The following is a 26,456-nucleotide window of genomic DNA, read 5'->3' as shown; positions in this document are numbered from 1 at the left end:
TGCTATTGCGCTGCTCAACCCCAGCAGTAGACTTGCGTGAAGGGGAGGGTCGCCTCCTAGCGGCAGCCTTTACTCCTGCATGGCTCCCGGAACTGCTGCGTTGTCCAACCGGAAGTGCTGTGTCGTGTGCGCCTGTGAAGAATCTGGCGCGGCACCGCGCTCAGGTTTTGTGTACTTACAGACGTTGAAAGAAAAAGAAAACAACCCCGTATCCAAGCAGATTGTGCCTTGTGTTGATTTTAAACCTTGTGGATATCTTCTGTCGACGAAGCCCCGTGCTCTGGACGGGACTCTGTAGGAAAACATGCCACGTAGACGACAGGTACGAGGAATATGATGCTAGCGCTTAGCGCTCAGCTCAGCTCAGCTCGATGCAAACCCGACGACGGGACGCTAACCTGCTAATTGAGCCGGCTAGGCTAACGCTAATCTACTGCTCTTACAGACCTTCTGTCAGTCATTTCGCCATTACGCTAAATATATCAGTTAAACGTCTTTACTTATTCTAATCTACCTTAAAACGTGTATTGACACACATATCAACCAAGAGTTTTACCGTCCCATGGCTAAAGTCACACATCTCGTGTGTTATCACTGGAACAAATACATACAAATTTCGTGCATACAAAAGGCGTTACACCAAAACCCGCGACCCTTCCACTAACACACTCTGTTTCAGACAAGAAGTGGCAGTTTAGAAGAGGTTAAATGTATTGATTTATGCCGTGGACACAACTTTTATTGAGAGATACGAACCAAAAATACGCTGGCCAAGAGGATGGCACAACACACGAGAGCTAACACGTTAGACCAGGACTCCACAGTCTACACCATCTACAGACCAGGACTCCACAGTCTACACCATCTGCAGGCCAGTGGCCACTCTTTCAGGGATGAGGATATGCACATCCTTGATAGGGAGGAAGGCTGGTTTGAACGGGGAGTCAAAGAGGCCATCTATGTTAAGAGGGAACGACCATCGCTGAACCGAGGGGGGGGGGGGTAAGAGTACATCTGTCACCATCTTACAATGCTGTGATTGCAGCTATCCCCCAATCCTCTGTGAATAGTACACATGACCATTGTAACTCTAGTTAATGGTCACGGCAGTTTGCATTAACGAATGATGGCTTCGGTTGTGATGCCACTGCTGTTTATAAGGGTGGGGATACCTGCAGTCAGCTGAGACTGATGGAGTCACTTAGATGAGTGATGAAACGTTTCTCCCAATAAACATTGTGTCCGTCGAGGTGAACTGATTCAATTTACTGGGATAGATATGGTTAAGTTTAAGCATAAAGTTGAAGATGGTTAAATGTAGGTATTGGGTTGGAGACGGATGATATTAGATGTGGGTTTGGTGCAGTTAACATTAGGATTAGCGTCTGGGGGTTGGCTGAAATAGAGCATTTTACGGGCAGGTTTCCGTAATCTGATGGTTCACAGATTTTGGTGTAACACCAGCATTAGCTGCCAGCTATCAGTTTATATTTTATTTTTCTAATTTGTCTTAATTGTGTATATTGGCACATTTCTCCGACCGTGTAACCCAGATCTTTGAGTACATGAAATTAAATGATAAATAAAGTGTTTCTGATTCCTGATATAAGTGAGTTATGATTAGAGTCCTGCTCTTTCGTTTCCGTTTTTCTCGTTTACATCAGTTAGCTGAATAACCCGATATTGAAAGAACCCATTAGATCAGAGTACCTCTCATGTGGTTATGTTCCTCAGAGACATGTGGCCGGGAGTGGTTCAGATGGGACTGAAGACTCAGACTCCTCAGCCGAGCGAGAGCAGACCCACAGCTCCGAGAGCGAAGGAAATGCGGCCAAGAGACAGCGGCTCACCAGGGCATCCACACGCCTCAGTCAAAGCTCTCAGGGTGAGCTCATACACCCCAGAAATGTCTGACATTATTCTGTGTATATGCTCTTTTTATTCATCTGGTAAACACACCAGGTTATTCATCTGGTGTGTTTCCCCTCAGATACCCCTGACCTGAAGCGAGCTGGGGACCATGAGGAGTCACCTCCACTGACTCCCACAGGTAACGCTCCTTCCTCTGAGTCTGAGCTGGACATCTCCAGCCCCAATGCCTCTCATGATGAGAGCCAGGCGAAAGAGCCAGCCAGCAGAGACTCAGACAAGGACCTCTCCCACCGGCCCAAACGCCGCCGTTGCCATGAGACCTACAATTTCAACATGAAGTGCCCCACACCAGGATGTAACTCCCTAGGTATTTATTTCTTATACATTTCATACAGCCCTTCAATTGTACATTTTCTTTTCACCCTCTGTTTGGGGTGCAGTAGCTAGCGTAGTCAAGTCAATTTTATTTGTATAGCCCATTATCACAAATTACAGCAATACAACATCCTGTCCATAGACCCTCACATCGGATAAGGAACAACTCCCTAAAAAACCTTTAACAGTGAGGAAAAAAGTAGGAAGAAGCTTAGCGTAGTGCCCCTGGAGCATAAAGAGGCCAAGTGTCTTAGTACAGGGATATTCTGACAAGTATGTATGCCACAAGCCTGAACCCCAATAAGCAGCCCCAAATGTCTGGCCTGCTGACCCATTGGCACTTACGCACCTGTCATAACGTGAAATAAAGTGTGCAACATGTGAAATAAAGTGCATGCTGCTTACTTTATTTTGACCTCACCCCACATTGTACACTTGACCTATACTGTAGAGCACGCGTAGGTGCAAGACATACTCTGCGGTCCTTGGCTAGACAGCCACTCACCAGCTAAGTCACAGATAATAACAGTCCTGAACCAAGAACATGGCCTATGCAAAAAAGTGGAAAGTCAACCAGGAAAACCGTCAGTTCAAATCTGACTGGACTGGTCAGTTTACAGGACCATGCCAATGCCAAACCGACATGTGTGACATGTATGCAGACCGTAGCTGTCTGCAAAGCAGATAATCTCAAACGGCACTTCAACACGATGCATGCTGTCAGTTTTAATGCCAACTACCCTACAAAAACAGATCGCTGCAAACAAAAAACAGCAAATATGATAACATCATACAAGCACTCCGTTTCTGCCATCTCTAAATCAACATCGGCACAAGAGAGTGCAACAGCTGCATCATTGCATGTTTCATGGAACCTTGCTAAAGCCAAAAAGCCGTTCACTGACGCTGAGCTGATTAAAATGTGTGCAATTGATATGGCTGGCAAAGTTTTAAGTCATGATGAGAAAAACAAGAAAACAGTTGTGGGGCTATTAAAGCAGGTGTCATTGTCGGCTAACACGACAACAAGAAGAGTAGAACATATAGCGGAGAAGTGTTTTTCCGATCTACTCACCGATTCGAAGAAAGCAGAAGCCATATCACTAGCCATAGACTCGTTCTATGACCGAACCCATATGGAACAGCTATCTGTGTTCACAAGATGTTTTGATGGGAAGAGCTTTTGGGAAGAGCTGATTTGTTTGCTTCCTCTGCCTGGGTGCACAACTGGGGAAATCAGCTTTAATGAGTTAAAACGGTTCTTTGAGAAGAATGGCTTGGATATGAGCAAAATTGTGTTCATTGTCACCGATGGGGCTCCGTCAATGGTGGGACAACACAAGGGCTTGGTAAGCAGGCTTGCCGCTGTTAACCCAGCACTCTTAGCATTTCATTGCATTATTCACATATCAGTGTTGTGCATTAAACTGTGTGTGGAAGTGAAAGAGGTGATGGATACTGTGACGAGACTGGTACATTTCCTTCATGAGAGTTCTTGTCTGCAACATCGCCTTTTCAGAGCATTGCAGGAGGAAATGTCAACTTAACACCAGGATCTTTTGCTGCATAATGACGTTTGCTCGCTGAGCAAAGGCCATTGTTAGAGAGGGTGTGTGACCTGCGCGATGAGCTTGTGTCATTTTTATCCGGACTGCGGAGTCAAAAAGCCCAAGAATATCAGAGGTTTTTAAGTGACAATAAGGTGATGGCATATGTTATTTTTTATGTTACATCATGTCTCATCTAAATCACCTTAATCTGCAATTACAAGGCAAGAAGCAGACATGTACGAGGTGATTGAAGCTTTCTGATCAAAGCTGAACCTTTTGGAGAGACATTCACTGGCGAAAGTTGCACTTTCCACATCTGCAAGACCATTGCGAGAAGAACTAAATGCAGGAGGATCCGGTGATGAAGGATTTCAGGACAAGCCTGGCAGAAAACTTCAAGGAATGATTTGAAAGCTCCCCTAAACTCACAGGTGACTTCGTGCTCTTCCTGAGACAGCCATTCTCCATTTCAGCTTATGACCAGTGGACTACAGAGGCCAGAAGGCTGGTACCTTCCATAGATGAGGCAACTCTTCAGATGGAGGTCTTGGAGATGGGAACATCCGATTTGCTCAAAGCACAACACAAGGACGTTGGGGTGAGTGACTTGGATCAGTGTGATTCCTCAAGCTTGATTCAGAAACATGAGAGCTGTTGCAATGCTCCTACTCACAGTCTTCCCCTCCACGTACACATGTGAGTCATTGTTTTCTTCAGTGAACTTGATCAAGAATCAGGAAAGAAACAGACTCCAATGCACATCTTGGCCAGTGCCTCATGCTGCCACAACAGAACACAGTCCCAACATCAGAAGGACTGCCTCATTTGTTTTCTCTCACTTCCCTCACTGATTGGTGAATCAACATCCATTTATTTTTGTCCATAATTAAATGGTTGGTTTTGGACTTGATGATGAAAAGCTAACTGGTAGCCCATGCAGACCGGCAGTTCTGATAACACTGAGGTCGGTGTGGCTGCGGCCTCACCTGGTGTTGACTGTGATGTTTTTGATGTCGTCATGTGGAGTGCGGGGAGGTGTGTCAAGGGTGTCTGGCTGGGAGAGCTGACGCTGGATCGGCTCGGAGGGCTTGTCTGGTTGCCACAGGGACCGCGGCCCCTTCCTGGAGCTGTGCCCGAGGAGGAAACACGGAGGGCGGTCTGACAGGACGCGTAATCGCGTAAACGGGGCTAACTGCTTGCCCATGCAGACTGGCAGACAGTGATTTTTTTTGTTCTTGTTTAGTTTGGATAAATCTTGTTTGTTTAAATATGTGTGTTCTTGTAGTTCTTGAATGTGTGTTGCACTGCTGTGGGCTGGGGGAAACGGCATTTCGTTTCATTTCATGTGCGCAAGTACATGAGGTAAAATGACAAAAGTGTTCCTGTTCCTCTTCCACCCCCAGCTCCACCTCCTGTCTTTTCACTACTACTACTACTACTACTACTAATAATAATAATGATAATAATAATTGTAATAGCAGCAACAACAACATTTGCACATAAAACAACTTTTGCTGGCGCAGTGGAAAAAAGCCTGGGACATTTTAGGCTTGGCTTGACATGTATGACTTGATTTGGCCCTTGGGGAAAACTAGATGGGGAACCCTACCATAAGGAACCCTGCCATAAGGGAAATGGATGCTGAGCGCGATTACTGCAGAATGGCATCATTAGCTGCCTCTGTAAAGGCAACACTCTTACCTGGACTGATTTACATTGGGGTAGCAGGTGGAAGGTCTGTATCTCCTCCAGGAATACGTGACTGTTGGGTTCAAGTAGACGATGGTTGTTGCAGATGTCCAATGCATCACCTTCCTCTTTTTAGCCACCGTCTAACTACAACACCAAACTGTCCATGACCTTAATGACTTCTTTAATTTTCCTGTCATGCCAGGTCACCTCACGGGAAAACATGAACGTCACTTTGCTGTGTCTGGATGCCCCCTCTACCACAATCTATCTGCTGATGAGTGTAAGGTCTGTATGGAAAGTGTATTAATTCTATTAAAGTGACCCTAAATTTAATTTGGAAAAAACATGAAACTGAGAAAAGTGATGTGTTTATGCATGTTTAATAATCAAGGTAAGAAAATCACAGAAAGTTGAATCAGTTCATCTGGACACACCGTTTACTGAGAGAAACGTTTCATCATCATCTAAGTGACCTCTTCAGTCTCACCTGACTGCAGCTACCCCACCCTTATAAACAATACACTGACTGCAGGTGTCCCCCACCCTTATAAACAATACACTGACTGCAGGTACCCCACCCTTATAAACAATACAGTGACTGCAGGTGGCCCCACCCTTATAATCAATACAGTGACTGCAGTTACCCCACCCTTATAAACAATACAGTGACTGCAGGTATTGCCACCCTTATAAACAATACAGTGACTGCAGGTGTCCCCACCCTTATAATCAATACAGTGACTGCAGGTGTCCCCACCCTTATAAACAATACAGTGACTGCAGGTATTGCCACCCTTATAAACAATACAGTGACTGCAGGTGTCCCCACCCTTATAATCAATACAGTGACTGCAGGTGTCCCCACCCTTATAAACAATACAGTGACTGCAGTTACCCCACCCTTATAAACAATACAGTGACTGCAGTTACCCCACCCTTATAAACAATACAGTGACTGCAGGTATTGCCACCCTTATAAACAATACAGTGACTGCAGGTGTCCCCACCCTTATAATCAATACAGTGACTGCAGGTGTCCCCACCCTTATAAACAATACAGTGACTGCAGCTGTCCCACCCTTATAAACAATACAGTGACTGCAGGTATCACCACCCTTATAAACAATACAGTGACTGCAGGTGTCCCCACCCTTATAAACAATACAGTGACTGCAGGTGTCCCACCCTTATAAATAATACAGTGACTGCAGGTATCACCACCCTTATAAACAGCACAGTTGCATAACCAACAACAGGTTTCATATGCAAATTTACGTGACCATTAACTAGAGACAGGGACACCGCCTAGCTATTGGTTTAGATTTGTGGATGAAACCTGGGTTAAATTTAAATCTCAGGATGTAGCACATCTCACCTACCACATTAACTCTGTGAACACCACATCAAGTTCACCAGGGAGGATGTGGAACATGACAGGTTAGTCTTCTTACACTGTGACATTACAGTTGGTGATGGGGGACATTTGATTGTTGATGTTTACTGTAAACCAACACATACTGATCAGTACTTAAGGTTTGACTCTCATCATCCACTGGAGCACAAACTAGGAGTCATCAGGACACTGGACCACCGAGCTGACAATGTCCCCACCGACACAGCAGCCGGGGAAGGGGAGAAGTCCCACATTAAACAGGCCCTGGTTAAGTGTGGTTATCCTAACTGGGTGTTTGTCAAAGCAAGGAAGACGCCCAAATAGTGCACCACCCGATCGAAGAGAGGAGAAGGACAACAGCTGTCTAAGTGTAAACCAGTGGTGATTCTGTATGTGGCGGAAGTGTCGGAACAGTTGGGACGCGTAGTTTCTAAACACCACATCTCAGTTGCTTTCAAACCCAAAACAAACTGCACCAGAAGTTGGTCCACCCCAAGGCTCAGGTCCCCCGGCACCAAACAGAGCAATATAGTGTAGCTGTTAAGTGCCAGGAGGATTGTCCTGACTTGTACATCACGGAAACCAAGTAGACTCTGGTGAAGAGGACGGCACAACACAGGAGAGCTAACACGTCAGACCAGAACTCCATAGTCTACACCATCTACACAGTCGACACCATCTACAGACCAGGACACCACAGTCTACACCATCTACAGGCCAGGACTCCACAGTCTACACCATCTACACAGTCTACACCATCTACAGACCAGGACACCACAGTCTACACCATCTACAGGCCAGGACTCCACAGTCTACACCATCTACACAGTCTACACCATCTACAGAGCAGGACTCCACAGTCTACACCATCTACACAGTCTACACCATCTACAGGCCAGAACTCCATAGTCTACACCATCTACACAGTCTACACCATCTACAGGCCAGGACTCCACAGTCTACACCATCTACAGGCCAGGACTCCACAGTCTCCACCATCTACACAGTCTACACCATCTACAGAGCAGGACTCCACAGTCTACACCATCTACAGGCCAGCGGCCACTCTTTCAGGGATGAGGATGTGCACATCCTTAATAGGGAGGAACACTGGTTTGAATGGGAAGTCAAAGAGGCCATCTATGTTAAGAGGGAATGACCATCCCTGAACCGGGGCGGGGGGGGTAAGAGTACATCTGTCACTATCTTACAATGCTGTGATTGCAACTATTCCCCAACCCTCTGTGAATAGTACACATGACCGTTGTAACTCTAGTTAATTGTCACACCATATTTGCGTATGAAACTTGTTGATTTGGGTCGTTATGCCCTTTTATTGTTTATTTTATTGACCTGCAGTCACTGTAATGTTTCTAATGGTGGGGACACCTGCAGTCACTGTATTGTTTATAAGGGTGGGACCCCTTCAGTCACTGTATTGTTCATAAGGGTGGGACCCCTGCAGTCACTGTATTGTTTATAAGGGTGGGCACACCTGCAGTCACTGTATTGTTTATAAGGATGGGGACACCTGCAGTCACTGTATTGTTTATAAGGATGGGGACACCTGCAGTCACTGTATTGTTTATAAGGGTGGGCACACCTGCAGTCACTGTATTGTTTATAAGGATGGGGACACCTGCAGTCACTGTATTGTTTATAAGGATGGGGACACCTGCAGTCACTGTATTTTTTATAAGGGTGGGCACACCTGCAGTCACTATATTGTTTATAAGGATGAGGACACCTGCAGTCACTGTATTGTTTATAAGGATGGGGACACCTGCAGTCACTGTATTTTTTATAAGGGTGGGGACACCTGCAGTCACTGTATTTTTTATAAGGGTGGGGACACCTGCAGTCACTGTATTGTTTATAAGGGTGGGACACCTGCGGTCACTGTATTGTTTATAAGGATGGGGACACCTGCAGTCACTGTATTTTTTATAAGGGTGGGGACACCTGCAGTCACTGTATTGTTTATAAGGGTGGGGACACCTGCAGTCACTATTGTTTATAAGGGTGGGGACACCTGCAGTCACTATTGTTTATAAGGGTGGGACACCTGCAGTCACTGTACTATTTATAAGGGTGGGGTACCTGCAGTCACTGTATTGTTTATAAGGGTGGGACACCTGCAGTCACTGTATTGTTTATAAGGGTGGGGGCACCTGCAGTCAGTGTATTGTTTATAAGGGTGGGACAGCTATAGTCACTGTATTGTTTATAAGGGTGGGGACACCTGCATTCACTGTATTGTCTATAAGGGTGGGGGTACCTGCAGTCACTGTATTTTTTATAAGGGTGGGACACCTGCAGTCACTGTATTGTTTATAAGGGTGGGGACAGCTGCAGTCACTGTACTGTTCATAAGGGTTGGGACACCTGCAGTCACTGTATTGTTTATGAGGGTGGGGACACCTGCAGTCACTGTATTGTTTATAAGGGTGGGGACACCTGCAGTCACTGTACTGTTTATAAGGCTGGGGTACCTGCGGTCACTGTACTTTTTATAAGGGTGGGGTACCTGCAGTCACTATTACTTATAAGGGTGGGGACACCTGCAGTCAGTGTATTGTTTATAAGGGTGGGGACACCTCAAGTCGCTGTATTGTTTATAAGGGTGGGGACACCTGTAGTCACTGTATTGTTTGTAAGGGTGGGGACACCTGCAGTTGCTGTGTTGTTTATAAGGGTGGGGGTACCTGCAGTCACTGTATTGTTTGTAAGGGTGGGGACACCTGCAGTTGCTGTGTTGTTTATAAGGGTGGGGACACCTGCAGTCAGGTGAGACAGAAGAGAACACTTAGATGATGATGAAACGTTTCAGTAAACATGTCCAGATGAACTGATTCAACTTTCTGTGATGAGAAAAGTGAAGGTAATTGAAGTGGCAACTATCTGATGCAGGGGTTGCAGAGGTTATTATCTCGTAAGCATCGGACATATTTAAATAACCACTTGTATTGTTACAGTGTAGTCTGCATATCGCACATCATATTTTATTTTAGGGTTCAGGCTGGAATCCATTTGTCAACTCCATTTGCAGGTGAAAGCCGTCAGCCGTGAGAAACAGGAAGAGGAAATGAAAGTACAGGATGAGAGCAACACACGCCATGCCACCCGTCACCAGGTAATACGTTTTCAACTAATTCTATCAGATTAATTTGGTTGCCTTCATAAATGAATGAGAATAATATTCAAGCCTGCACAATTAAGCATGTAATAATGCATTGCAAAACAAGTTTCCACATTTTAATGAAAGTGGCCCTATCCTGCTTATTCCAGCTCTATATTTTTATTCTTGGACTCCACTACAGTATTTTTGCATGAGTCACAGTTCAAACAAATCCTTATTTATCTTATCCTGGCCCTTTATGCAGCTCCTCACTTCATCCTGTCTGCAACAAGCCGTTTTAGCTTGTTTTTCTCTTGAGGCCCCCCTCCCTAAAACTGCACTGCTTTCTTCTGATTGGTCAACTTCCAGAAGCTAGACGAGGGGCAGCACCCAGTGTTTGCGGGTACTTCCTTGTCCTCTTGCTGTGTTGCACTGAACTGTTTCCCCATCAGGATCTGTTTCCCCCTAGCTAGAGTTCGATACAACACCGCAGCGCTTGATTAAGCTCAAGTTAACCCTAAACTCAACCTAATCCTAAAATCAACGCAACCCTAAACTCAACCTAACCCTAAACTCAACCTAACCCCAAGCTCAACCTAACCCTAAACTCAACCTAACCCTAAGCTCAACCTAACCCTAACCCCAACCCAACCCTAACCTCAACCCAACCCTAAGTTTAACCTAACCCTAAGCTCAATCCAACCCTAACCTTAACCTAACCCAACCTCAACCCAACCCTAAACTCAACCTAACCCTAAGCTCAACCAAACGCTAAACTCAACCAAACCCAAAGCTCAACCTAACCCTAAACTCAACCTAACCCTAAGCTCAACCTAACCCTAAACTCAACCCAACCATAAGATCAACCTAACCCTAAGCTTAACCTAACCCTAAAATCAACCTAATCCTAAACTCAACCCAACCCTAAACTCAACCTAACCCTAAACTCAATCCAACCCTAAGATCAACCTAACCCAAAGTTTAACCTAACCCTAAGCTCAACCCAACCCTAACCTCAACCTAACCCCAAGCTCAACCTAACCCTAAGCCTAACCTAATGCTGACCTTATCCTTATCGTAACCGATAGCTAACCTGTTTCCCTGCAGTCCCTTTCGTCTGCCTAGGCGGAAACAGATTTCGTGGGGGAAATGGAGTTTGATGCAACACCGGTGTAGAAGGTTCCATAAGCAAACTATAAACCTATTACATAACATTTCTTGTTCTTTATTTGGGATGTTCATAATTAACCATGAACTGATAATAGGATTTTTGACAAGTTAATACTATCAGTTAAATGGTTAAAAAAATAGTTTGCTACATAGTAAAAGACAAGTAGGCTATAGTACGTATCAACCAACTCATGTGGGTGTGTCAACACGTGCAGTTAATCACACGTGCCTACAATCATATTTCGCTTTGATGGAGGATAACAAACTTTGGTGTCCATGTTAGCAGGGAGAAGATGTGATGCGCGGCGGTCTGAGGGAATAACTCAGAGAATCTGTTCAGTGGTAAAGACATTTTGCCCATCAGCTGGTCTGGTGAGGGTTTTCAAGAGCGACTGGGCTATATCGAGCCTAAATACCAAATCCCATCAAAACGGACTATTGCCCGTCAAATTGAAGCCCGTTTTGCAGAGAAAAAGCAACTTTGGGTGTTAGAAAAGTGCTATATAAGTTTAATTTATCATTACTATTAAAAATAAAAAGCTTAAAACACAACTTGCTGGCACTAAGTTTGTGGCTGTTACGACTGACTGCTGGACGGCACTCACAACATAGAGCTACGTGACAGTTACATGCTACTGTATCGATGAGGACTGGCAGGTTGAATCGGCTGTCGTATTAACACAGAGTATGCCAGGCAGACATGGCAAACAACCTCACTGCTAAACTAACTGATGCGGTGGAGACTTGGGGAAGACATGACATGTTGTCTGACATGTTGGCGGGTAGCTACGTCTGGAAGAAGGGTGTTTCTGACATGTTGGTGGGTAGCTACGTCTGGAAGAGGGGTGTGTCTGACATGTTGTTGGGTAGCTACGTCTGGAAGAGCCTTGTGTCTGACATGTTGGTGGGTAGCTATGTCTGGAGGATGGGTTTGTCTGACATGTTGGTAGGTAGCTACATCTGGAAGAGCCATGTGTCTGACATGTTGGTGGGTAGCTACGTCTGGAAGAGGGGTGTTTCTGACATGTTGGCGGGTAGCTACATCTGGAAGAGGGGTGTGTCTGACATGTTGGTGGGTAGCTACGTCTGGAAGAGGGGTGTTTCTGACATTTTGGCGGGTAGCTACGTCTGGAAGAGGGGTGTGTCTGACATGTTGGTGGGTAGCTACATCTGGAAGAGGGGTCTATCCCTTGGTGAGTTTCTGGAGGAGCTTGACACACTTGTCTCGCACGTCCCTGTTGATGACTCACCACTTATCCTTCTCAGTGACTTCAACATCCAAACTGACAAGCTAGATCCTCTTCTGTCTTTCCTCTCCTCCTTTGACCTTCACCTCTCACCCTCTCCTCCTTCCCACTAGGCCGGCAACCAGCTGGACCTTATCTTTACTAGACATTGTCCTATTTCCAATCTCTCCGTTACTCCCCTCCAGCTCTCTGACCACTATTTCATGTCCTACTCTCTCTCCCTCTCTTCACCCCCCTGAGCCCCTCCCCCTACCCACATGGTTTCCACCCGTAGACACCTCCGCTCTCTCTCCGCCACTGATCTTTTTTTATCTGTTACCTCTATCCTCCCTACACCTGAATCTTTCTCTTTCCTACCTCCTAACACTGCTACTGATCTTATTCTCTCTACCCTCTCCTCTTCTCTGGACAATCTCTGTCCCCTCACCTTCAGGCCTGCACGCCCAACTCCACCTGCCCCTTTGCTGTCCGACTCAGTACGTACTGACAGACAGTGCGTAAGAGTGGCAGAGCGCAAATGGAGAAAAGGCAAACTCCCAGAGGACCTTCTCAACTTCCAATCTCTTCTTTCCACTTTATTCTCCTCCTCCCTTTCTGCTGCTAAGGCTGCCTTCTATCCTGATACTCCTGGACCTGTTAGCTGCATTTGACACAGTGAACCACCAGATCCTCCTCTCTACCCTCGAGGGGCTGGGTGTCACAGGCTCTGCACTCTCAATATTTGCAGCCTACCTGACGGGTCGCTCCTACCAGGTGACATAGAGGGGATCTGTGTCGGAGCCTCGCAGACTGACTACAGGCGTTCCACAGGGTTCGGTTCTGGGTCCTCTCCTTTTCTCCCCGTACACGACATCCCTGGGTTCTGTTATTCGCTCGCATGACTTCTGTTACCATTGTTATGCCGATGACACCCAACTGATCTTGTCCTTTCCTCCCTCTGACACACAAGTAGAGACACGCATTGCTGCGTGCTTGACTGACATCTCGGAGTGGATGGCGACACACCACCTGAAGCTCAATCTGGACAAGACAGAGCTGATGTTTCTCCCGGGGAAAGGTTGCCCACACTGAGTCCTGGCCATCACCATTGACAACACCATGGTGATGCCAACTCAGGCTGCGAGGAATCTGGGTGTGATCCTGGATGACCAACTGTCGTTCGCTGCAAACATTGCATCGGTTGCTCGCTCCTGCAGATTTCTCCTCTATAACATCAGGAGGATTCGCCCATTCCTCACCGACGAGGCGGCACAGGTGCTCATCCAGGCTCTGGTCATCTCCCGGCTGGACTACGGCAACTCCCTCCTTGCTGGCACCCCTTCGTCGGCCATCAGACCTCTGGAGCTTGTTGAGAAAGCTGCAGCTCGTGTGGTGTTCAACCACCCCAAGTTCTCCCACACAGCTCCCCTTCTCATGTCCCTACACTGGCTCCCAGTAGCTGCTCGCATCTAGTTTAAGACTCTGGTGCTGGCCTACAGGGCAGTGAAAGGAACAGCTCCTTCCTATCTCTAGGCCATGGTCAAGCCCTACACTCCCGCCCGACCAATTCGCTCTGCTGCCTCGGGACGCCTGGTTGCCCCGTCGCTCAGAGGCCCCTGCTGCTGATCGACCCGGTCACGGCTCTTTTCTGTCCTGGCCTCACAGTGGTGGAATGAACTCCCCACTGAAGTCAGGACAGCGGAGTCGCTGCCCATCTTTCGGCGCAGGTTGAAAACTCACCTCTTGAAGAACTACTACCCTGTTACTTGCTCTTAGCACTTATTGTATTCACTCATAAAAAAACAAACTCTTTCTTGTGCGTTTACTTTAGCACTGGTTTTACTCTTAGATGCTTGTTTAGATGCACTTATGACCTCTGATGACTAGTAGTTCTCCTGATTTCCTACGTTAAATGCACTTATTATAAGTCGCTTTGGATAAAAGCATCGGCTAAATGACTAATGTAATGTGTCTGACATGTTGGCGGGTAGCTACATCTGGAAGAGGGGTGTGTCTGACATGCTGGTGGGTAGCTACGTCTGGAAAAGGGGTGTGTCTGACATGTTGACGTGTAGCTACGTCTGGAAGAGGGGTGTGTCTGACATGTTGGCGGGTAGCTACGTCTGAAAGAGCGGTGTGTCTGCTTGCCTCACACAGTCCTAACAAAACACCACTCCTCATTTTGGTAGAAACAAAAAGATTATATCAAGATCCCTCTAATTTTGTTAAACTGTGACTCTTGCATGAGCTCTTCATTTGCATGTGTCAGTCTGGAGGTGCTGATGTATGTGTGACCTCTTCATTTGCATGTGTCAGTCTGGAGGTGCTAATGTATGTGTGACCTCTTCATTTGCATGTGTCAGCCTGGAGGTGTTGATGTATGTGTGCTGTGTCTTTCAGACGCCCACGTCCAAGCAGAGCAGGTACAAAGAGCAGGTGGCTGAGATGAGGAAAGGCAGAAATGTCGGACTGCAGAAGGAGCAGAAGGAGAAACACATGGTAGGTGATGAACTCTGGGTAGAATGAACTGACCATCATCCTGTTTTCACTGTTAGAAGTGAACTCACCAAGGGGCATCCGGGTAGCGTAGCGGTCTAACTGGGGGGAATAGTGTGATTCTCCGACGCACTACGCCCCCTGTTGAAACTCACTATCAGGTGAAAAGAAGCGGCTGGTGACTCCACATGTATGGGTGGAGGCATGTGGTAGTCGGCAGCCCTCCCCGGATCAGCAGAGGGGGTGGAGCAGTGACCGGGACGGCTCAGAAGAGTGGGGTAATTGGCCGGATACAATTGGGGAGAAAAAGGGGGGGGGTTGAACTCACCAAACAAACCTCTTCAGTTATGTATTTGTATTTCAGTTACATATTTGTATATGTATCCAAGTTGGCCACCATGGGGCTTGCCCCGGTTCCTGCTCTGCTGCTGTGTCTTGCACTTTTGTCTGTGGCGTATGTCAGAAAAGCATCGTGTGTATGAAATACAAGCGTGAGGAGTTGCTGTGCCCCAGGAGGACTACTTTTGGTGAGTTGGGACTCTGTACCAACATTGATGCCAGCGTTCCAGAGGATGTATGCCTGTTGTAAACATGTTGATTCAACATGCTGAATTGGCCGAAAAGCTGCCGACAGAGGTCCGACTGGTGCCAGCGGTGCGGGACACACTGCAAAAACTAGGGCCACAGATGCTCACCGACGGCCCGACATTGGCTGGTGGCTGACCATCGGCCTGGTGTGTCACGGCCTTTAGACGAGTGATGAAACATGTGTGTCCAGACGGACTGATTAACTTGTGGGACTTTGTCTCTGTCTTCATCTTGGTTGGGAGGCCCCATCTTTAAACTTGTTTTTTCAGGTCAACGTAAGATTAAAGCTGCTCTTACTATTATTGATAGGAATTGTTGCTCTGTCACAAAGCAGATGGTTTCTCTGATCCCTCTTTCTTTCTCTTTGTGGTCCACAGGAGCATCGCCAGACACACAACAACACCAGAGAGCCCCTGCTGGAGAACATCACCAGTGAATATGACCTGGAGCTCTTCAGGAAAGCTCAGGCTCGTGCATCTGAAGACCTGGTAAAAGGCTGTTGGGAATCGATACACAGTGTTTGTGTGATGGTTGGGTGAAGTGATGAAGTTGATGATTTTCTGGTTCTTTAAAAGCATGAATAGTATTGAAAACATGTAGAAAAGTATTGCAGTTCACTTCTGATCGATGTGTTATTGTCAGATTTGTTGTTTTAAAAAAAGTCTGTAGTCAAAGAGTAATGATGATAAGAGTTTCACAAATATTTCGCTGGAGGGCTGTATGACGCTGCTTGCTGGCAAGACCAGCAGTCACCGTCTGTTCTCTTCCTGCTGTCAATCCTGTACACAGGAGAAACTACGAATCCAAGGCCAGATCACAGAGGGCAGCAACATGATCAAGACCATCCTGTTTGGTCGCTATGAGCTGGACACTTGGTACCATTCACCCTACCCAGAGGAGTATGCCCGCCTGGGTCGCCTCTATGTGTGCGAGTTCTGCCTCAAGTACATGAAGAGCCAGACCATCCTCAGAAGGCACATGGTGAGTCAAGGGTTGTGACCCCTAGACTCCGCCTGCACCAGACATGGCTATGGGTTTCAGGCAGTGCAGATGGGCAGTTAAGCGGTCGGTCACGATGGCAATGGTCTTTTTTGTGGTGTTTTTGGAGGGCTGAGTCCACCATTTGAAAAGTGAAGCTGTGTACACAGAGTCAGAGGAGTGCTAGTCTTCTTCATCCCTTACTGGCCAAGGATTTGATCTTTTCTTTAAGTCTCCTTCACTCCTGTCTTAGTAAAACAGGATACCAACCCTCACCCTAATTTGGTTTTATGTCCAAAAATTAAATGTGTAATTTTCTTAAAGGAGGCTAGGTTGACAAAATAACGCACATTGGTTTGTCCTCCCTGTAGAGATGAACAGTGATTAACAGCGGGGATTTTTCTGTTCTGAAATGGATGGTGCTTATTTTTTCTCCAGTGCCCACAGTGTACTATGGCCTTATGAATATTGTCTATGAAATCTTATTCACTGGCGATATATAGTCCTCCTCATCCTCAGTACAGTACTTATGAATATCATGACAATTAGATACATCTAGTTGTTGCTGGCGACAGGCATGGGTGCAAGTCCATGAATACTGGGATGGCATCCAGCGCTTCACCTGTGCCCCGTCCATAGCGTGAGTGGTTGTGTCAGGGCATCTGCCGTAAAATTTGGCCAAGTCATTACACAGATTGACAAGCCCATACTGGATCGGTCGAGGCTCCATACCGGATCAGTGGAGGCCTGGATTAACAACGACCGCCATTGGTGCTGTGCCCTCACGGTACCGCTGGAAACTGTAAAATCCCCTGTGGCGACCCCTGAGAAACGGGGAACAAGCCGAAAGAAGAAGATGCATCTAATTATTTTGACATCATATCCAGACTCAGTGCTGGATCTGTTAATCCTTTTTCTGATCTGTGTTTTCAGGCCAAGTGTGTGTGGAAACATCCACCAGGAGATGAGGTCTACAGAAAAGGCTCCATATCTGTGTTTGAGGTTGACGGCAAAAAAAACAAGGTGAGGTGTTGAGCAGACATGGCATCTTTACTGCTTTAAGTTTTTTATATGAGGAAAGCCAAATTCCCTCTCGTATCAACAACAAAATACCTGTTTCCTGTTGTGTGATTTGGCCTGAACAGATCAGAGAACAGTTGAGACGAAACTTAAGTAGACCCCAGGGCATGAAAAGAGTCTGGATAACAAGGCAAATATAGAGTATTGCAGATAATGTTATAGCAAGGTAAATATAGAGTACTGTAGATACTGTTATAAAATGGTGAATAATACATTTCAAGTCCATCAGGTAAAAGTGAACCTCATTGCTCATCCTATATGTGGAAGAACAACCAGATGTGCTGTTTAGTTTGTAGCTGCACCACTGAAAAGACAGTGTGCTCATTAACACAGTAAACACACATTCCCTCTGGGAAGTAACACGACTGAAGTAAAGGAAGACATCTCATTTTCTTCATCCCAGATCTACTGCCAGAACCTTTGTCTTCTCGCCAAGCTCTTCTTGGACCATAAGACACTGTACTATGATGTGGAGCCCTTCCTCTTCTACGTCATGACCGAGGCTGACAACACTGGCTGCCACCTAGTGGGCTACTTCTCCAAGGTAGGGATGGGCGAGTTGACCAGCTAGTCATTTAAACATTTAGAAACGTGCTAAACAACGTCAAATGTAGTTGCTGCTTAAATGAAAATCATTTTGGTATTGAAGTAATATATGAATTTCGATGAAAAGTTGATTTATACAACTCTCTAATGATAGAAAAAACTTTGGAGCATTCTAATTTTAAGAAATCTGATCTTGTGATTCTTATAAGTTGTAAAATAAAAATAAAAAAACATTTGATGAGTAGGAAGTTGAATGAGAATGTGGTGAGTCAGTTCTGAGTCAGAACTCCTTATGGAAACTCACTTGGCACATTACCAGGAAGCATTACGACGTGCTACAACAACGCTCCTCCGTTAGTTTTCTCCAAGGGCCAAACCATGTCATGCATGCCAAGCCAAGGGCCAAATCATTTCATGCATGCCAAGCCAAGGGCCAAAACGTCCGGGTTTTTTTTTTCTTCTTTTTCTTTTTTCTGTTGCACTATTAAAGGTTGTTTTATGTGCAGATGTTGTTGCTGCTATTATGTTTATTATCATTATTATTACTTGTAGTACTTATAGTAGTAATATTAGTAGTGTTAGTGGTGGTGGTAGTAATGATTTAGGCCTTATAAGGCTAAAGTGTTACGTCTGGCCAGTGTTGTCATACGGAGCTGAAAGTTGCACGTTGAAGAAAGCGATTGTAAACAGGACTGAGGCTGCAGAGATGAGGCTTTATGAAGAAAGTGATGGTAGACAGGACTGAGGCTGCAGAGATGAGGCTTTATGAAGAAAGTGATGGTAGACAGGACTGAGGCTGCAGAGATGAGGCTTTATGAAGAAAGTGATGGTAAACAGGACTAAGTCTGTAGAGATGTGTCTTTATGAAGAAAGTGATGATAGACAGGACTGAGGCTACAGAGATGAGGCTTTATGAAGAAAGTGATGGTAGACAGGACTGAGGCTAAAGTGATGTGACTTTATGAAGAAAGCGATGGTAAACAGGACTGAGTCTGTAGAGATGTGTCTTTATGAAGAAAGTGATGATAGACAGGACTGAGGCTGCAGAGATGAGGCTTTATGAAGAAAGTGATGGTGCACAAGACTGAGGCTACAGAGATGAGGCTTTATGAAGAAAGTGATGGTGCACAGGACTGAGGCTAAAGTGATGTGACTTTATGAAGAAAGTGATGGTAGACAGGACTGAGGCTGCAGAGATGAAGCTTTATGAAGAAAGTGATGGTAAATAGGACTGAGTCTGTAGAGATGCGGCTTTATGAAGAAAGTGATGGTAAATAGGACTGAGGCTGCAGAGATGAGGTTTTGTGAAGAAAGTGATGGTAAATGGGGCTGAGGCTACAGAGATGAGGCTTTATGAAGAAAGTGATGGTGCACAGGGCTGAGGCTGCAGAGATGAGGCTTTATGAAGAAAGTGATGGTAAACAGGACTGAGGCTGCAGAGATGAGGCTTTATGAAGAAAGTGATGGTAGACAGGACTGAGGCTGCAGAGATGAGGCTTTATGAAGAAAGTGATGGTAGACAGGACTGAGGCTGCAGAGATGAGGCTTTATGAAGAAAGTGATGGTTAACAGGACTGAGTCTGTAGAGATGTGTCTTTATGAAGAAAGTGATGATAGACAGGACTGAGGCTACAGAGATGAGGCTTTATGAAGAAAGTGATGGTAGACAGGACTGAGGCTAAAGTGATGTGACTTTATGAAGAAAGTGATGGTAAACAGGACTGAGTCTGTAGAGATGTGTCTTTATGAAGAAAGTGATGATAGACAGGACTGAGGCTGCAGAGATGAGGCTTTATGAAGAAAGTGATGGTGCACAAGACTGAGGCTACAGAGATGAGGCTTTATGAAGAAAGTGATGGTGCACAGGACTGAGGCTAAAGTGATGTGACTTTATGAAGAAAGTGATGGTAGACAGGGCTGAGGCTGCAGTGATGAGGCTTTATGAAGAAAGTGATGGTAAATAGGACTGAGGCTGCAGAGATGAGGCTTTGTGAAGAAAGTGATGATAAATGGGGCTAAGGCTGCAGAGATGAGGCTTTATGAAGAAAGTGATGGTGCACAGGACTGAGGCTGCAGAGATGAGGCTTTATGAAGAAAGTGATGGTAGACAGGACTGAGGCTAAAGTGATGTGACTTTATGAAGAAAGTGATGGTAAACAGGACTGAGTCTGTAGAGATGTGTCTTTATGAAGAAAGTGATGGTGCACAGGACTGAGGCTGCAGAGATGATGCTTTATGAAGAAAGTGATGGTAAATAGGACTGAGGCTGCAGAGATGAGGCTTTGTGAAGAAAGTGATGGTAAATGGGGCTGAGGCTGCAGAGATGTGTCTTTATGAAGAAAGTGATGATAGACAGGACTGAGGCTGCAGAGATGAGGCTTTATGAAGAAAGTGATGGTGCACAAGACTGAGGCTACAGAGATGAGGCTTTATGAAGAAAGTGATGGTGCACAGGACTGAGGCTAAAGTGATGTGACTTTATGAAGAAAGTGATGGTAGACAGGACTGAGGCTGCAGAGATGAGGCTTTATGAAGAAAGTGATGGTAAATAGGACTGAGTCTGTAGAGATGCGGCTTTATGAAGAAAGTGATGGTAAATAGGACTGAGGCTGCAGAGATGAGGCTTTGTGAAGAAAGTGATGGTAAATGGGGCTGAGGCTGCAGAGATGAGGCTTTATGAAGAAAGTGATGGTGCACAGGACTGAGGCTGCAGAGATGAGGCTTTATGAAGAAAGTGATGGTAAACAGGGCTGAGGCTGCAGAGATGAGGCTTTATGAAGAAAGTGATGGTAGACAGGACTGAGGCTGCAGAGATGAGGCTTTATGAAGAAAGTGATGGTAAATGGGGCTGAGGCTACAGAGATGAGGCTTTATGAAGAAAGTGATGGTACACAGGACTGAGGCTGCAGAGATGAGGCTTTATGAAGAAAGTGATGGTAAACAGGACTGAGGCTGCAGAGATGAGGCTTTGTGAAGAAAGTGATGGTAAATGGGGCTGAGGCTACAGAGATGAGGCTTTATGAAGAAAGTGATGGTGCACAGGACTGAGGCTGCAGAGATGAGGCTTTATGAAGAAAGTGATGGTAAACAGGACTGAGGCTGCAGAGATGAGGCTTTATGAAGAAAGTGATGGTAAACAGGGCTGAGGCTGCAGAAATGAGGCTTTATGAAAAAAGTGATTGTAGACAGGGCTGAGGCTGCAGAAATGAGGCTTTATGAAGAAAGTGATGGTAGACAGGACTGAGGCTGCAGAGATGTGGCTTTATGAAGAAAGTGATGGTAGACAGGACTGAGGCTGCAGAGATGTGGCTTCATCGTGGGATGCTCCGAATAAGTTGGACAGAGAAACGAACGAATGCAAGCATCCTTGATGTCTTAGGAACAAAAAGAGGACCAATGGCACATATAATGAAAAGAAATCTATCATTCTTTGGGCATACCTGTCGTCCAGGTGGAAATAAATTAACAAAGACAGCGATTTTGGGAACTACACCAGGAAAGCACAAGAGAGGGTGACCAAAAAGACCGTATCATGATGACATCAGAGAATGGCTTAGTTTGAAAATATCGGAGGCAACAAGATCAGCTCAGGGCAGAGAGAACTGGAGGAGACTTGTTTGGCAAGGATGTCATCCTGATGGTGCTGGCAACCCTCGCTAACGAGGAGGCCCTGAAGAAGAAGATAAGGCTTGATGGTTATAAGGCCTTTACAACAGCCAACATCACTTAAAGAACATCGTTACAAATAGATAATTATAGCTGATTTATTCATGCTGATGTTGGTGAGGTCACACTCTAGGTTTATCACAAAGCAGAATGTGGGCTTGCATATTTGTTTCCTTTTAGCGGAGCAGAAATGAGCAGTAAGAATGACTGAGTGGAGCACGCACGACATCCCAAAACCATCTAGTCACCTCATGTTCTTTAGACTGGTCTGTTGATCAGTCATCATATAAACTGAATCGATATTACACAAAATGCCCGGCCCTATCCCGAGGTAAGACACAGTGGGTGTAGGTTCTTGTTATTCATGTCATCGCTGAGTGATACAACTGACTTGTTGTTTTCTTTCTGTGTCCAGGAGAAGAACTCCTTCCTCAACTACAACGTGTCCTGTATCCTGACCATGCCGCAGTACATGAGGCAGGGCTTTGGAAAGATGCTCATTGATTTCAGTACGTAATCAAACCGTCTGTGTTTCCCCTCACTTGTTCCTTGTCCTGATTTAAAGAAGGAATTCTCACTGTGGTGAAACACAGAAGGTGTGGGTCGGGACTGGCCAGGTGTGGGAGGATGAATCACGCTGAAGGTGATAGAGGTTAAAACTGCTACGAGGCGTGTTTCGCTGATTATTGGTCAGTGTATTTGATTCTGTTATACATATATATATATGTATGTGTGTGTGTGTGTGTGTATATGTATATATATGTATGTGTGTGTGTGTGTGTATATATATGTATGTATATATGTATATATGTGTGTGTGTGTATATATATATATGTATATATATATATTCTGTATACGACCGCCAGAATCAAACGAGACCATCAGTGGGGTTGGATATTGTTATATAATGATTTCAAGTGTTTCTGTGCAGCATCGGATTCACGGTGACGTCTGACCAGATGATTTCCATCACAGAGATGGGACACATAGCCACAGCTAGACATATATGAGCTCAAGGCTGCACATCTGATAAACACCACTCCATCTCTCCATCTTCTCTACTATACTAATACCCCTTTCAGACCAAGCTCCGACCCGGGTCGGACCAGGGTTGATTTTGTGTATGAAAGGGATAACCCGGGTTGTCCGACCCCGCTTGGCAACCCGGGTCGAGAGGTGGGTCGGACCAGGGTCAGACACGGGTTGACTTTGGTGTGAATTTGCAGCACCCGGGTCGCTAACAACCGAGGCGGGACAAAGGAATCTATTGGTTACGAATGGGGACGCACAGCAGTGACGCAAATATAGGTTGCCGTTGTCCATAAACAAACGGTGCGATGCTGGCGGGATTGTTTTTTCAAACACATTGTTGGTGAACGTGGATTAAAGCAACATGGAGAAATGGCAAGATGTCGAAGTGCGGGAGCTCCTCGCTGTGCGTGGTGAGGAAGAGATCAACAGGCAGATGACCAGGACGCTAAGGGACAACGTTGTGTACGTGAACCTAACAAGGCTGCTGCACCAGAGAGGCGTCCGGCGATCCCAAAAACAGATCCCAAACAAACTGAGGCCAGTTGAAACACCAATTCCAAACAAACAGGCGATGCTGCAGTGCTCCCCGGGTGTTGCAAACCACCATAACACAATGGCTAGTCTGCGCCGGGGATCAGTGGCTTCACGGTAGTTTGTTTTTTGACATTGCAGTGCTGGGCCGATCAGTTCAAGTAGCATGTCGAATGTCATGCGCGACATGCGAAAATGTGCCATCCACTGTTCGCTATCGAAACACTGAACTGATTCCCACAAAGCTTGTCCGTGGCTTTGGTCCCGGACCCACATTCGTCGGTTTGTTGTGGTACCAAGGGAAACAACACTCGCCATCGGAGACAATATAAAAGCTCTTCTTCTTCTGAGGTACTCACGGCGATGTCTATTACTTTCGGCCATGAATGCTGTTCGTCTCGCTCTTAGCACAGCTTGAATTTTGTTCACCTCCATCAGCAACTTATTTAGTCCATTCTCTGGTGACTGCGTGAGGACAACGAATGCAAGTACAGTCAAAATCTGAAGAATTTCAGCATTGTCCATGATTGTTCTTGCTCGTCCTCGTTTGTTGTGCTGTTGTCTCTGTGCAGTGACCTCTGAATATGACGTGTCCGCTCCTGAATATGACGTGTTGTCCACCCCTCCCATTCCCAGATAGGACCCGGGTGACAACCCGGGTCCTATCTGAATTGTCATGACCCGGGTTGAACCCGTGTTGACTGGCTTGGTATGAATTGACAAAAGAAGGGCTTAACCCTGGTCAAATAACCCTGGTCCGACCCTGGTCCTTGGTCTGAACGCGGTATAACACGTCAGCTCTAGAGGATGAAGTCGTTCTACTGCAAACTGCTTTTGTCCACAAGGGGACGCTAAGTCAATAGAAAGCCGAGGCACCTGGCAGCAGCTTTAATTCCGTCATTCATGTGCTTTGCTTGGTCCAGAACGGTTGACCTTGTGTTCTTGAATGTGAGAAACCAGAGATCTGAATCAGACCTCTTTAAATGATGCATTACAGTTGTGTTTCTTTACTTCATCTTGTGTACACTTTCCTTCTGAGGAGTAATACAATTTTTTGCTTTTTTATCTCAGCACCTTTGCTTAGTCAGAACCAGAATCATGTTTATTGGCCGTGTAGGTTTGCACATATATGGAACGTGACTCCGGTTTCATGGCTGGCTCAGTGTACTTAAGATAGAATAACAACACAACAAGCTTCACATATGTGCATACACAAGGACTGAGTGAAGAGTTAAAACTTGACTCAGAATAGATGACCTTGGTGATGGAAGATGAGCTTGGCTGTATGTGCATGACAAGGTATTTGGTTCTCCTGACTGTGCAGGCTACCTGCTGTCCAAGGTGGAGGAGAAGGTGGGCTCCCCTGAGAGGCCTCTGTCTGACCTGGGCCTCATCAGCTACCGCAGCTACTGGAAGGAGGTTCTGCTGAGATACATGTACAACTTCCAGGGCAAGGAGATCTCCATCAAAGGTGAGTCTTTATACCAGGCAGTAAACCCTGCTCCTCCTGGCTGTCAGCATCTAACACATGTCTGTCTCCCGTTCTGCTGTGTGTCTTGGATGTGAGGTACTACTTTCATCTGTGTCTGACCCAGAATGTACAGTTAAAGTCTTCATACTGTTTCTCTCATTTGTTTTGATGATATAATCTTAAAACGGCCTGTGTCCGAACCCCGCAGCTCTTCCTCTGTTGCAGCGTTGTCTCCGTGCCGTGTGAGTTGGTTTGTGTTTGTCTGTGTTGTAAAACACTTGGCTTTAGAAAAGAGTTGTAGAAATCAAGTTACTGTCGTCATCCGGTAAAAAGCCAGATGGCAAAAGGAAGTGTACATAACACGCTTTACAATTTAAATGTAGCTCATCAGCAGGTTGAAAAACAGTCATTAAACTGGCATTAAATTGACTTCCTGTGGGGGTGTTCGGTGGTGTTCACAGAGATCAGCCAGGAAACTGCCGTGAACCCGGTGGACATCGTCAGCACCCTGCAGTCCCTTCAGATGCTCAAATACTGGAAGGGGAAGCATCTGGTTCTGAAGAGACAGGTCAGATGCTGCTCTGTTCAGTTGTCATTCAGAACAGCGGCATGTTTTTACTCCTCCTGTTGGTCTTCTGTTGGTCCTGCATGTTTTGTCTCCTGTAACCTCGGTCTCCCTCTCCAGGATCTGATTGATGAGTGGAAGGCCAAGGAGACCAAGAGAGGAAACAACAACAAAACCATTGACCCCAGCTCACTAAAATGGACCCCACCAAAAGGGACATGAGCTGCAGACCCACCGGGCTGCTGAATGAACTCTTACTGGAACCAGCAGCTCAGCAGCCTGGTCCAGTCCACTGTCCAGCCACACAGGCCTGTCCTGCTCTGCTTCTCTGCTTCCTGTCTCTGCAGGCATCACTGTACCTTTACATGCCAGTGTGTTGTTTCTGAAGCATCATACATCGTTGCGTACAGGATTCTTGACTGAACAAATGCAGTGAAAGAATCCGTCTCCTTTTTGTTTGAAAACCATCCACTTTCAATGTTTTTATTCTTTTTAACACTGGAACGACCGGGATGGCACCCCTACCTATACCACCGGGGTGGTCACAATGACCGCCAGTTTTTGAACTCTATGTTGTGTCAAGATAAACACCCAGCTGAGATATTAATGCATAACATATGTTAGTGTCTGCTATGAAACTGACACCAAAATTAACATTTTAACAACTTTAATACTATTTTTCAAACAATTTTAAAATGGCTGCTGTCCAACGTCTGTAATACTGCAATGGTAGCCATGGTGCGTCTGTAGTGGCGTCTGTAACCAGACATGTTGGACATAATCACACACCAAGTTTAGACTATTTCTCTGCACTGCAGGGCGCTAGCGTGTTTCACGAAGGAAATGACGCCACCAACACACGTCATAAATACTGACATGACGCCACCAACACGCGTCAGTATTTATGACGTGTGTTGGTGGCGTCATTTCCCATTTCCTTCGTGAAGTTCGTTGCTGTGTCCTAGAAACACGCTAGCGCCCTCCAGTGCAGAGAAATAGTCTAAACTTGATGTGTGATTATGTCCAACATGTCTGGTTACAGACGCACCATGACTACCACCGAGGCCTCGCAGTATTACAGACGTCGGACAGTGGCCATTTTAAATT

General features: G+C 45.9%; 1 protein-coding gene across 2 annotated transcripts; it reads left to right on the top strand.

The window, feature by feature from the left end:
* The first annotated feature begins 95 nt into the window (after nucleotides 1-95).
* On the top strand, nucleotides 96-25,954 carry kat7b (K(lysine) acetyltransferase 7b). 2 transcript variants are annotated; one of them, XM_056297082.1, is made up of 14 exons: nucleotides 99-322; nucleotides 1,735-1,885; nucleotides 1,991-2,239; nucleotides 5,692-5,774; nucleotides 9,932-10,015; nucleotides 14,797-14,895; nucleotides 15,858-15,968; nucleotides 16,270-16,461; nucleotides 17,392-17,481; nucleotides 17,942-18,082; nucleotides 22,166-22,259; nucleotides 24,638-24,784; nucleotides 25,246-25,352; nucleotides 25,470-25,954. In XM_056297082.1, the coding sequence occupies exons 1-14, from the start codon at nucleotides 305-307 to the stop codon at nucleotides 25,569-25,571; spliced, it is 1,668 nt and encodes a 555-aa protein (XP_056153057.1). In that variant the 5' UTR covers nucleotides 99-304; the 3' UTR covers nucleotides 25,572-25,954. The 2 variants fall into 2 exon arrangements, with proteins under 2 accessions (XP_056153058.1, XP_056153057.1); XM_056297083.1 differs by lacking the exon at nucleotides 25,246-25,352 and having other exon boundaries at nucleotides 96-322; nucleotides 25,470-25,507.
* Nucleotides 25,955-26,456: the final 502 nt, after the last annotated feature.

The sequence above is a fragment of the Lampris incognitus genome, chromosome 17 (genome assembly GCF_029633865.1).
Source record: "Lampris incognitus isolate fLamInc1 chromosome 17, fLamInc1.hap2, whole genome shotgun sequence".
Taxonomy (NCBI): domain Eukaryota; kingdom Metazoa; phylum Chordata; class Actinopteri; order Lampriformes; family Lampridae; genus Lampris; species Lampris incognitus.
The sequence above is the reverse complement of the archived record's forward strand: the minus strand, read 5'-3'. Positions and strand labels throughout refer to the sequence as shown.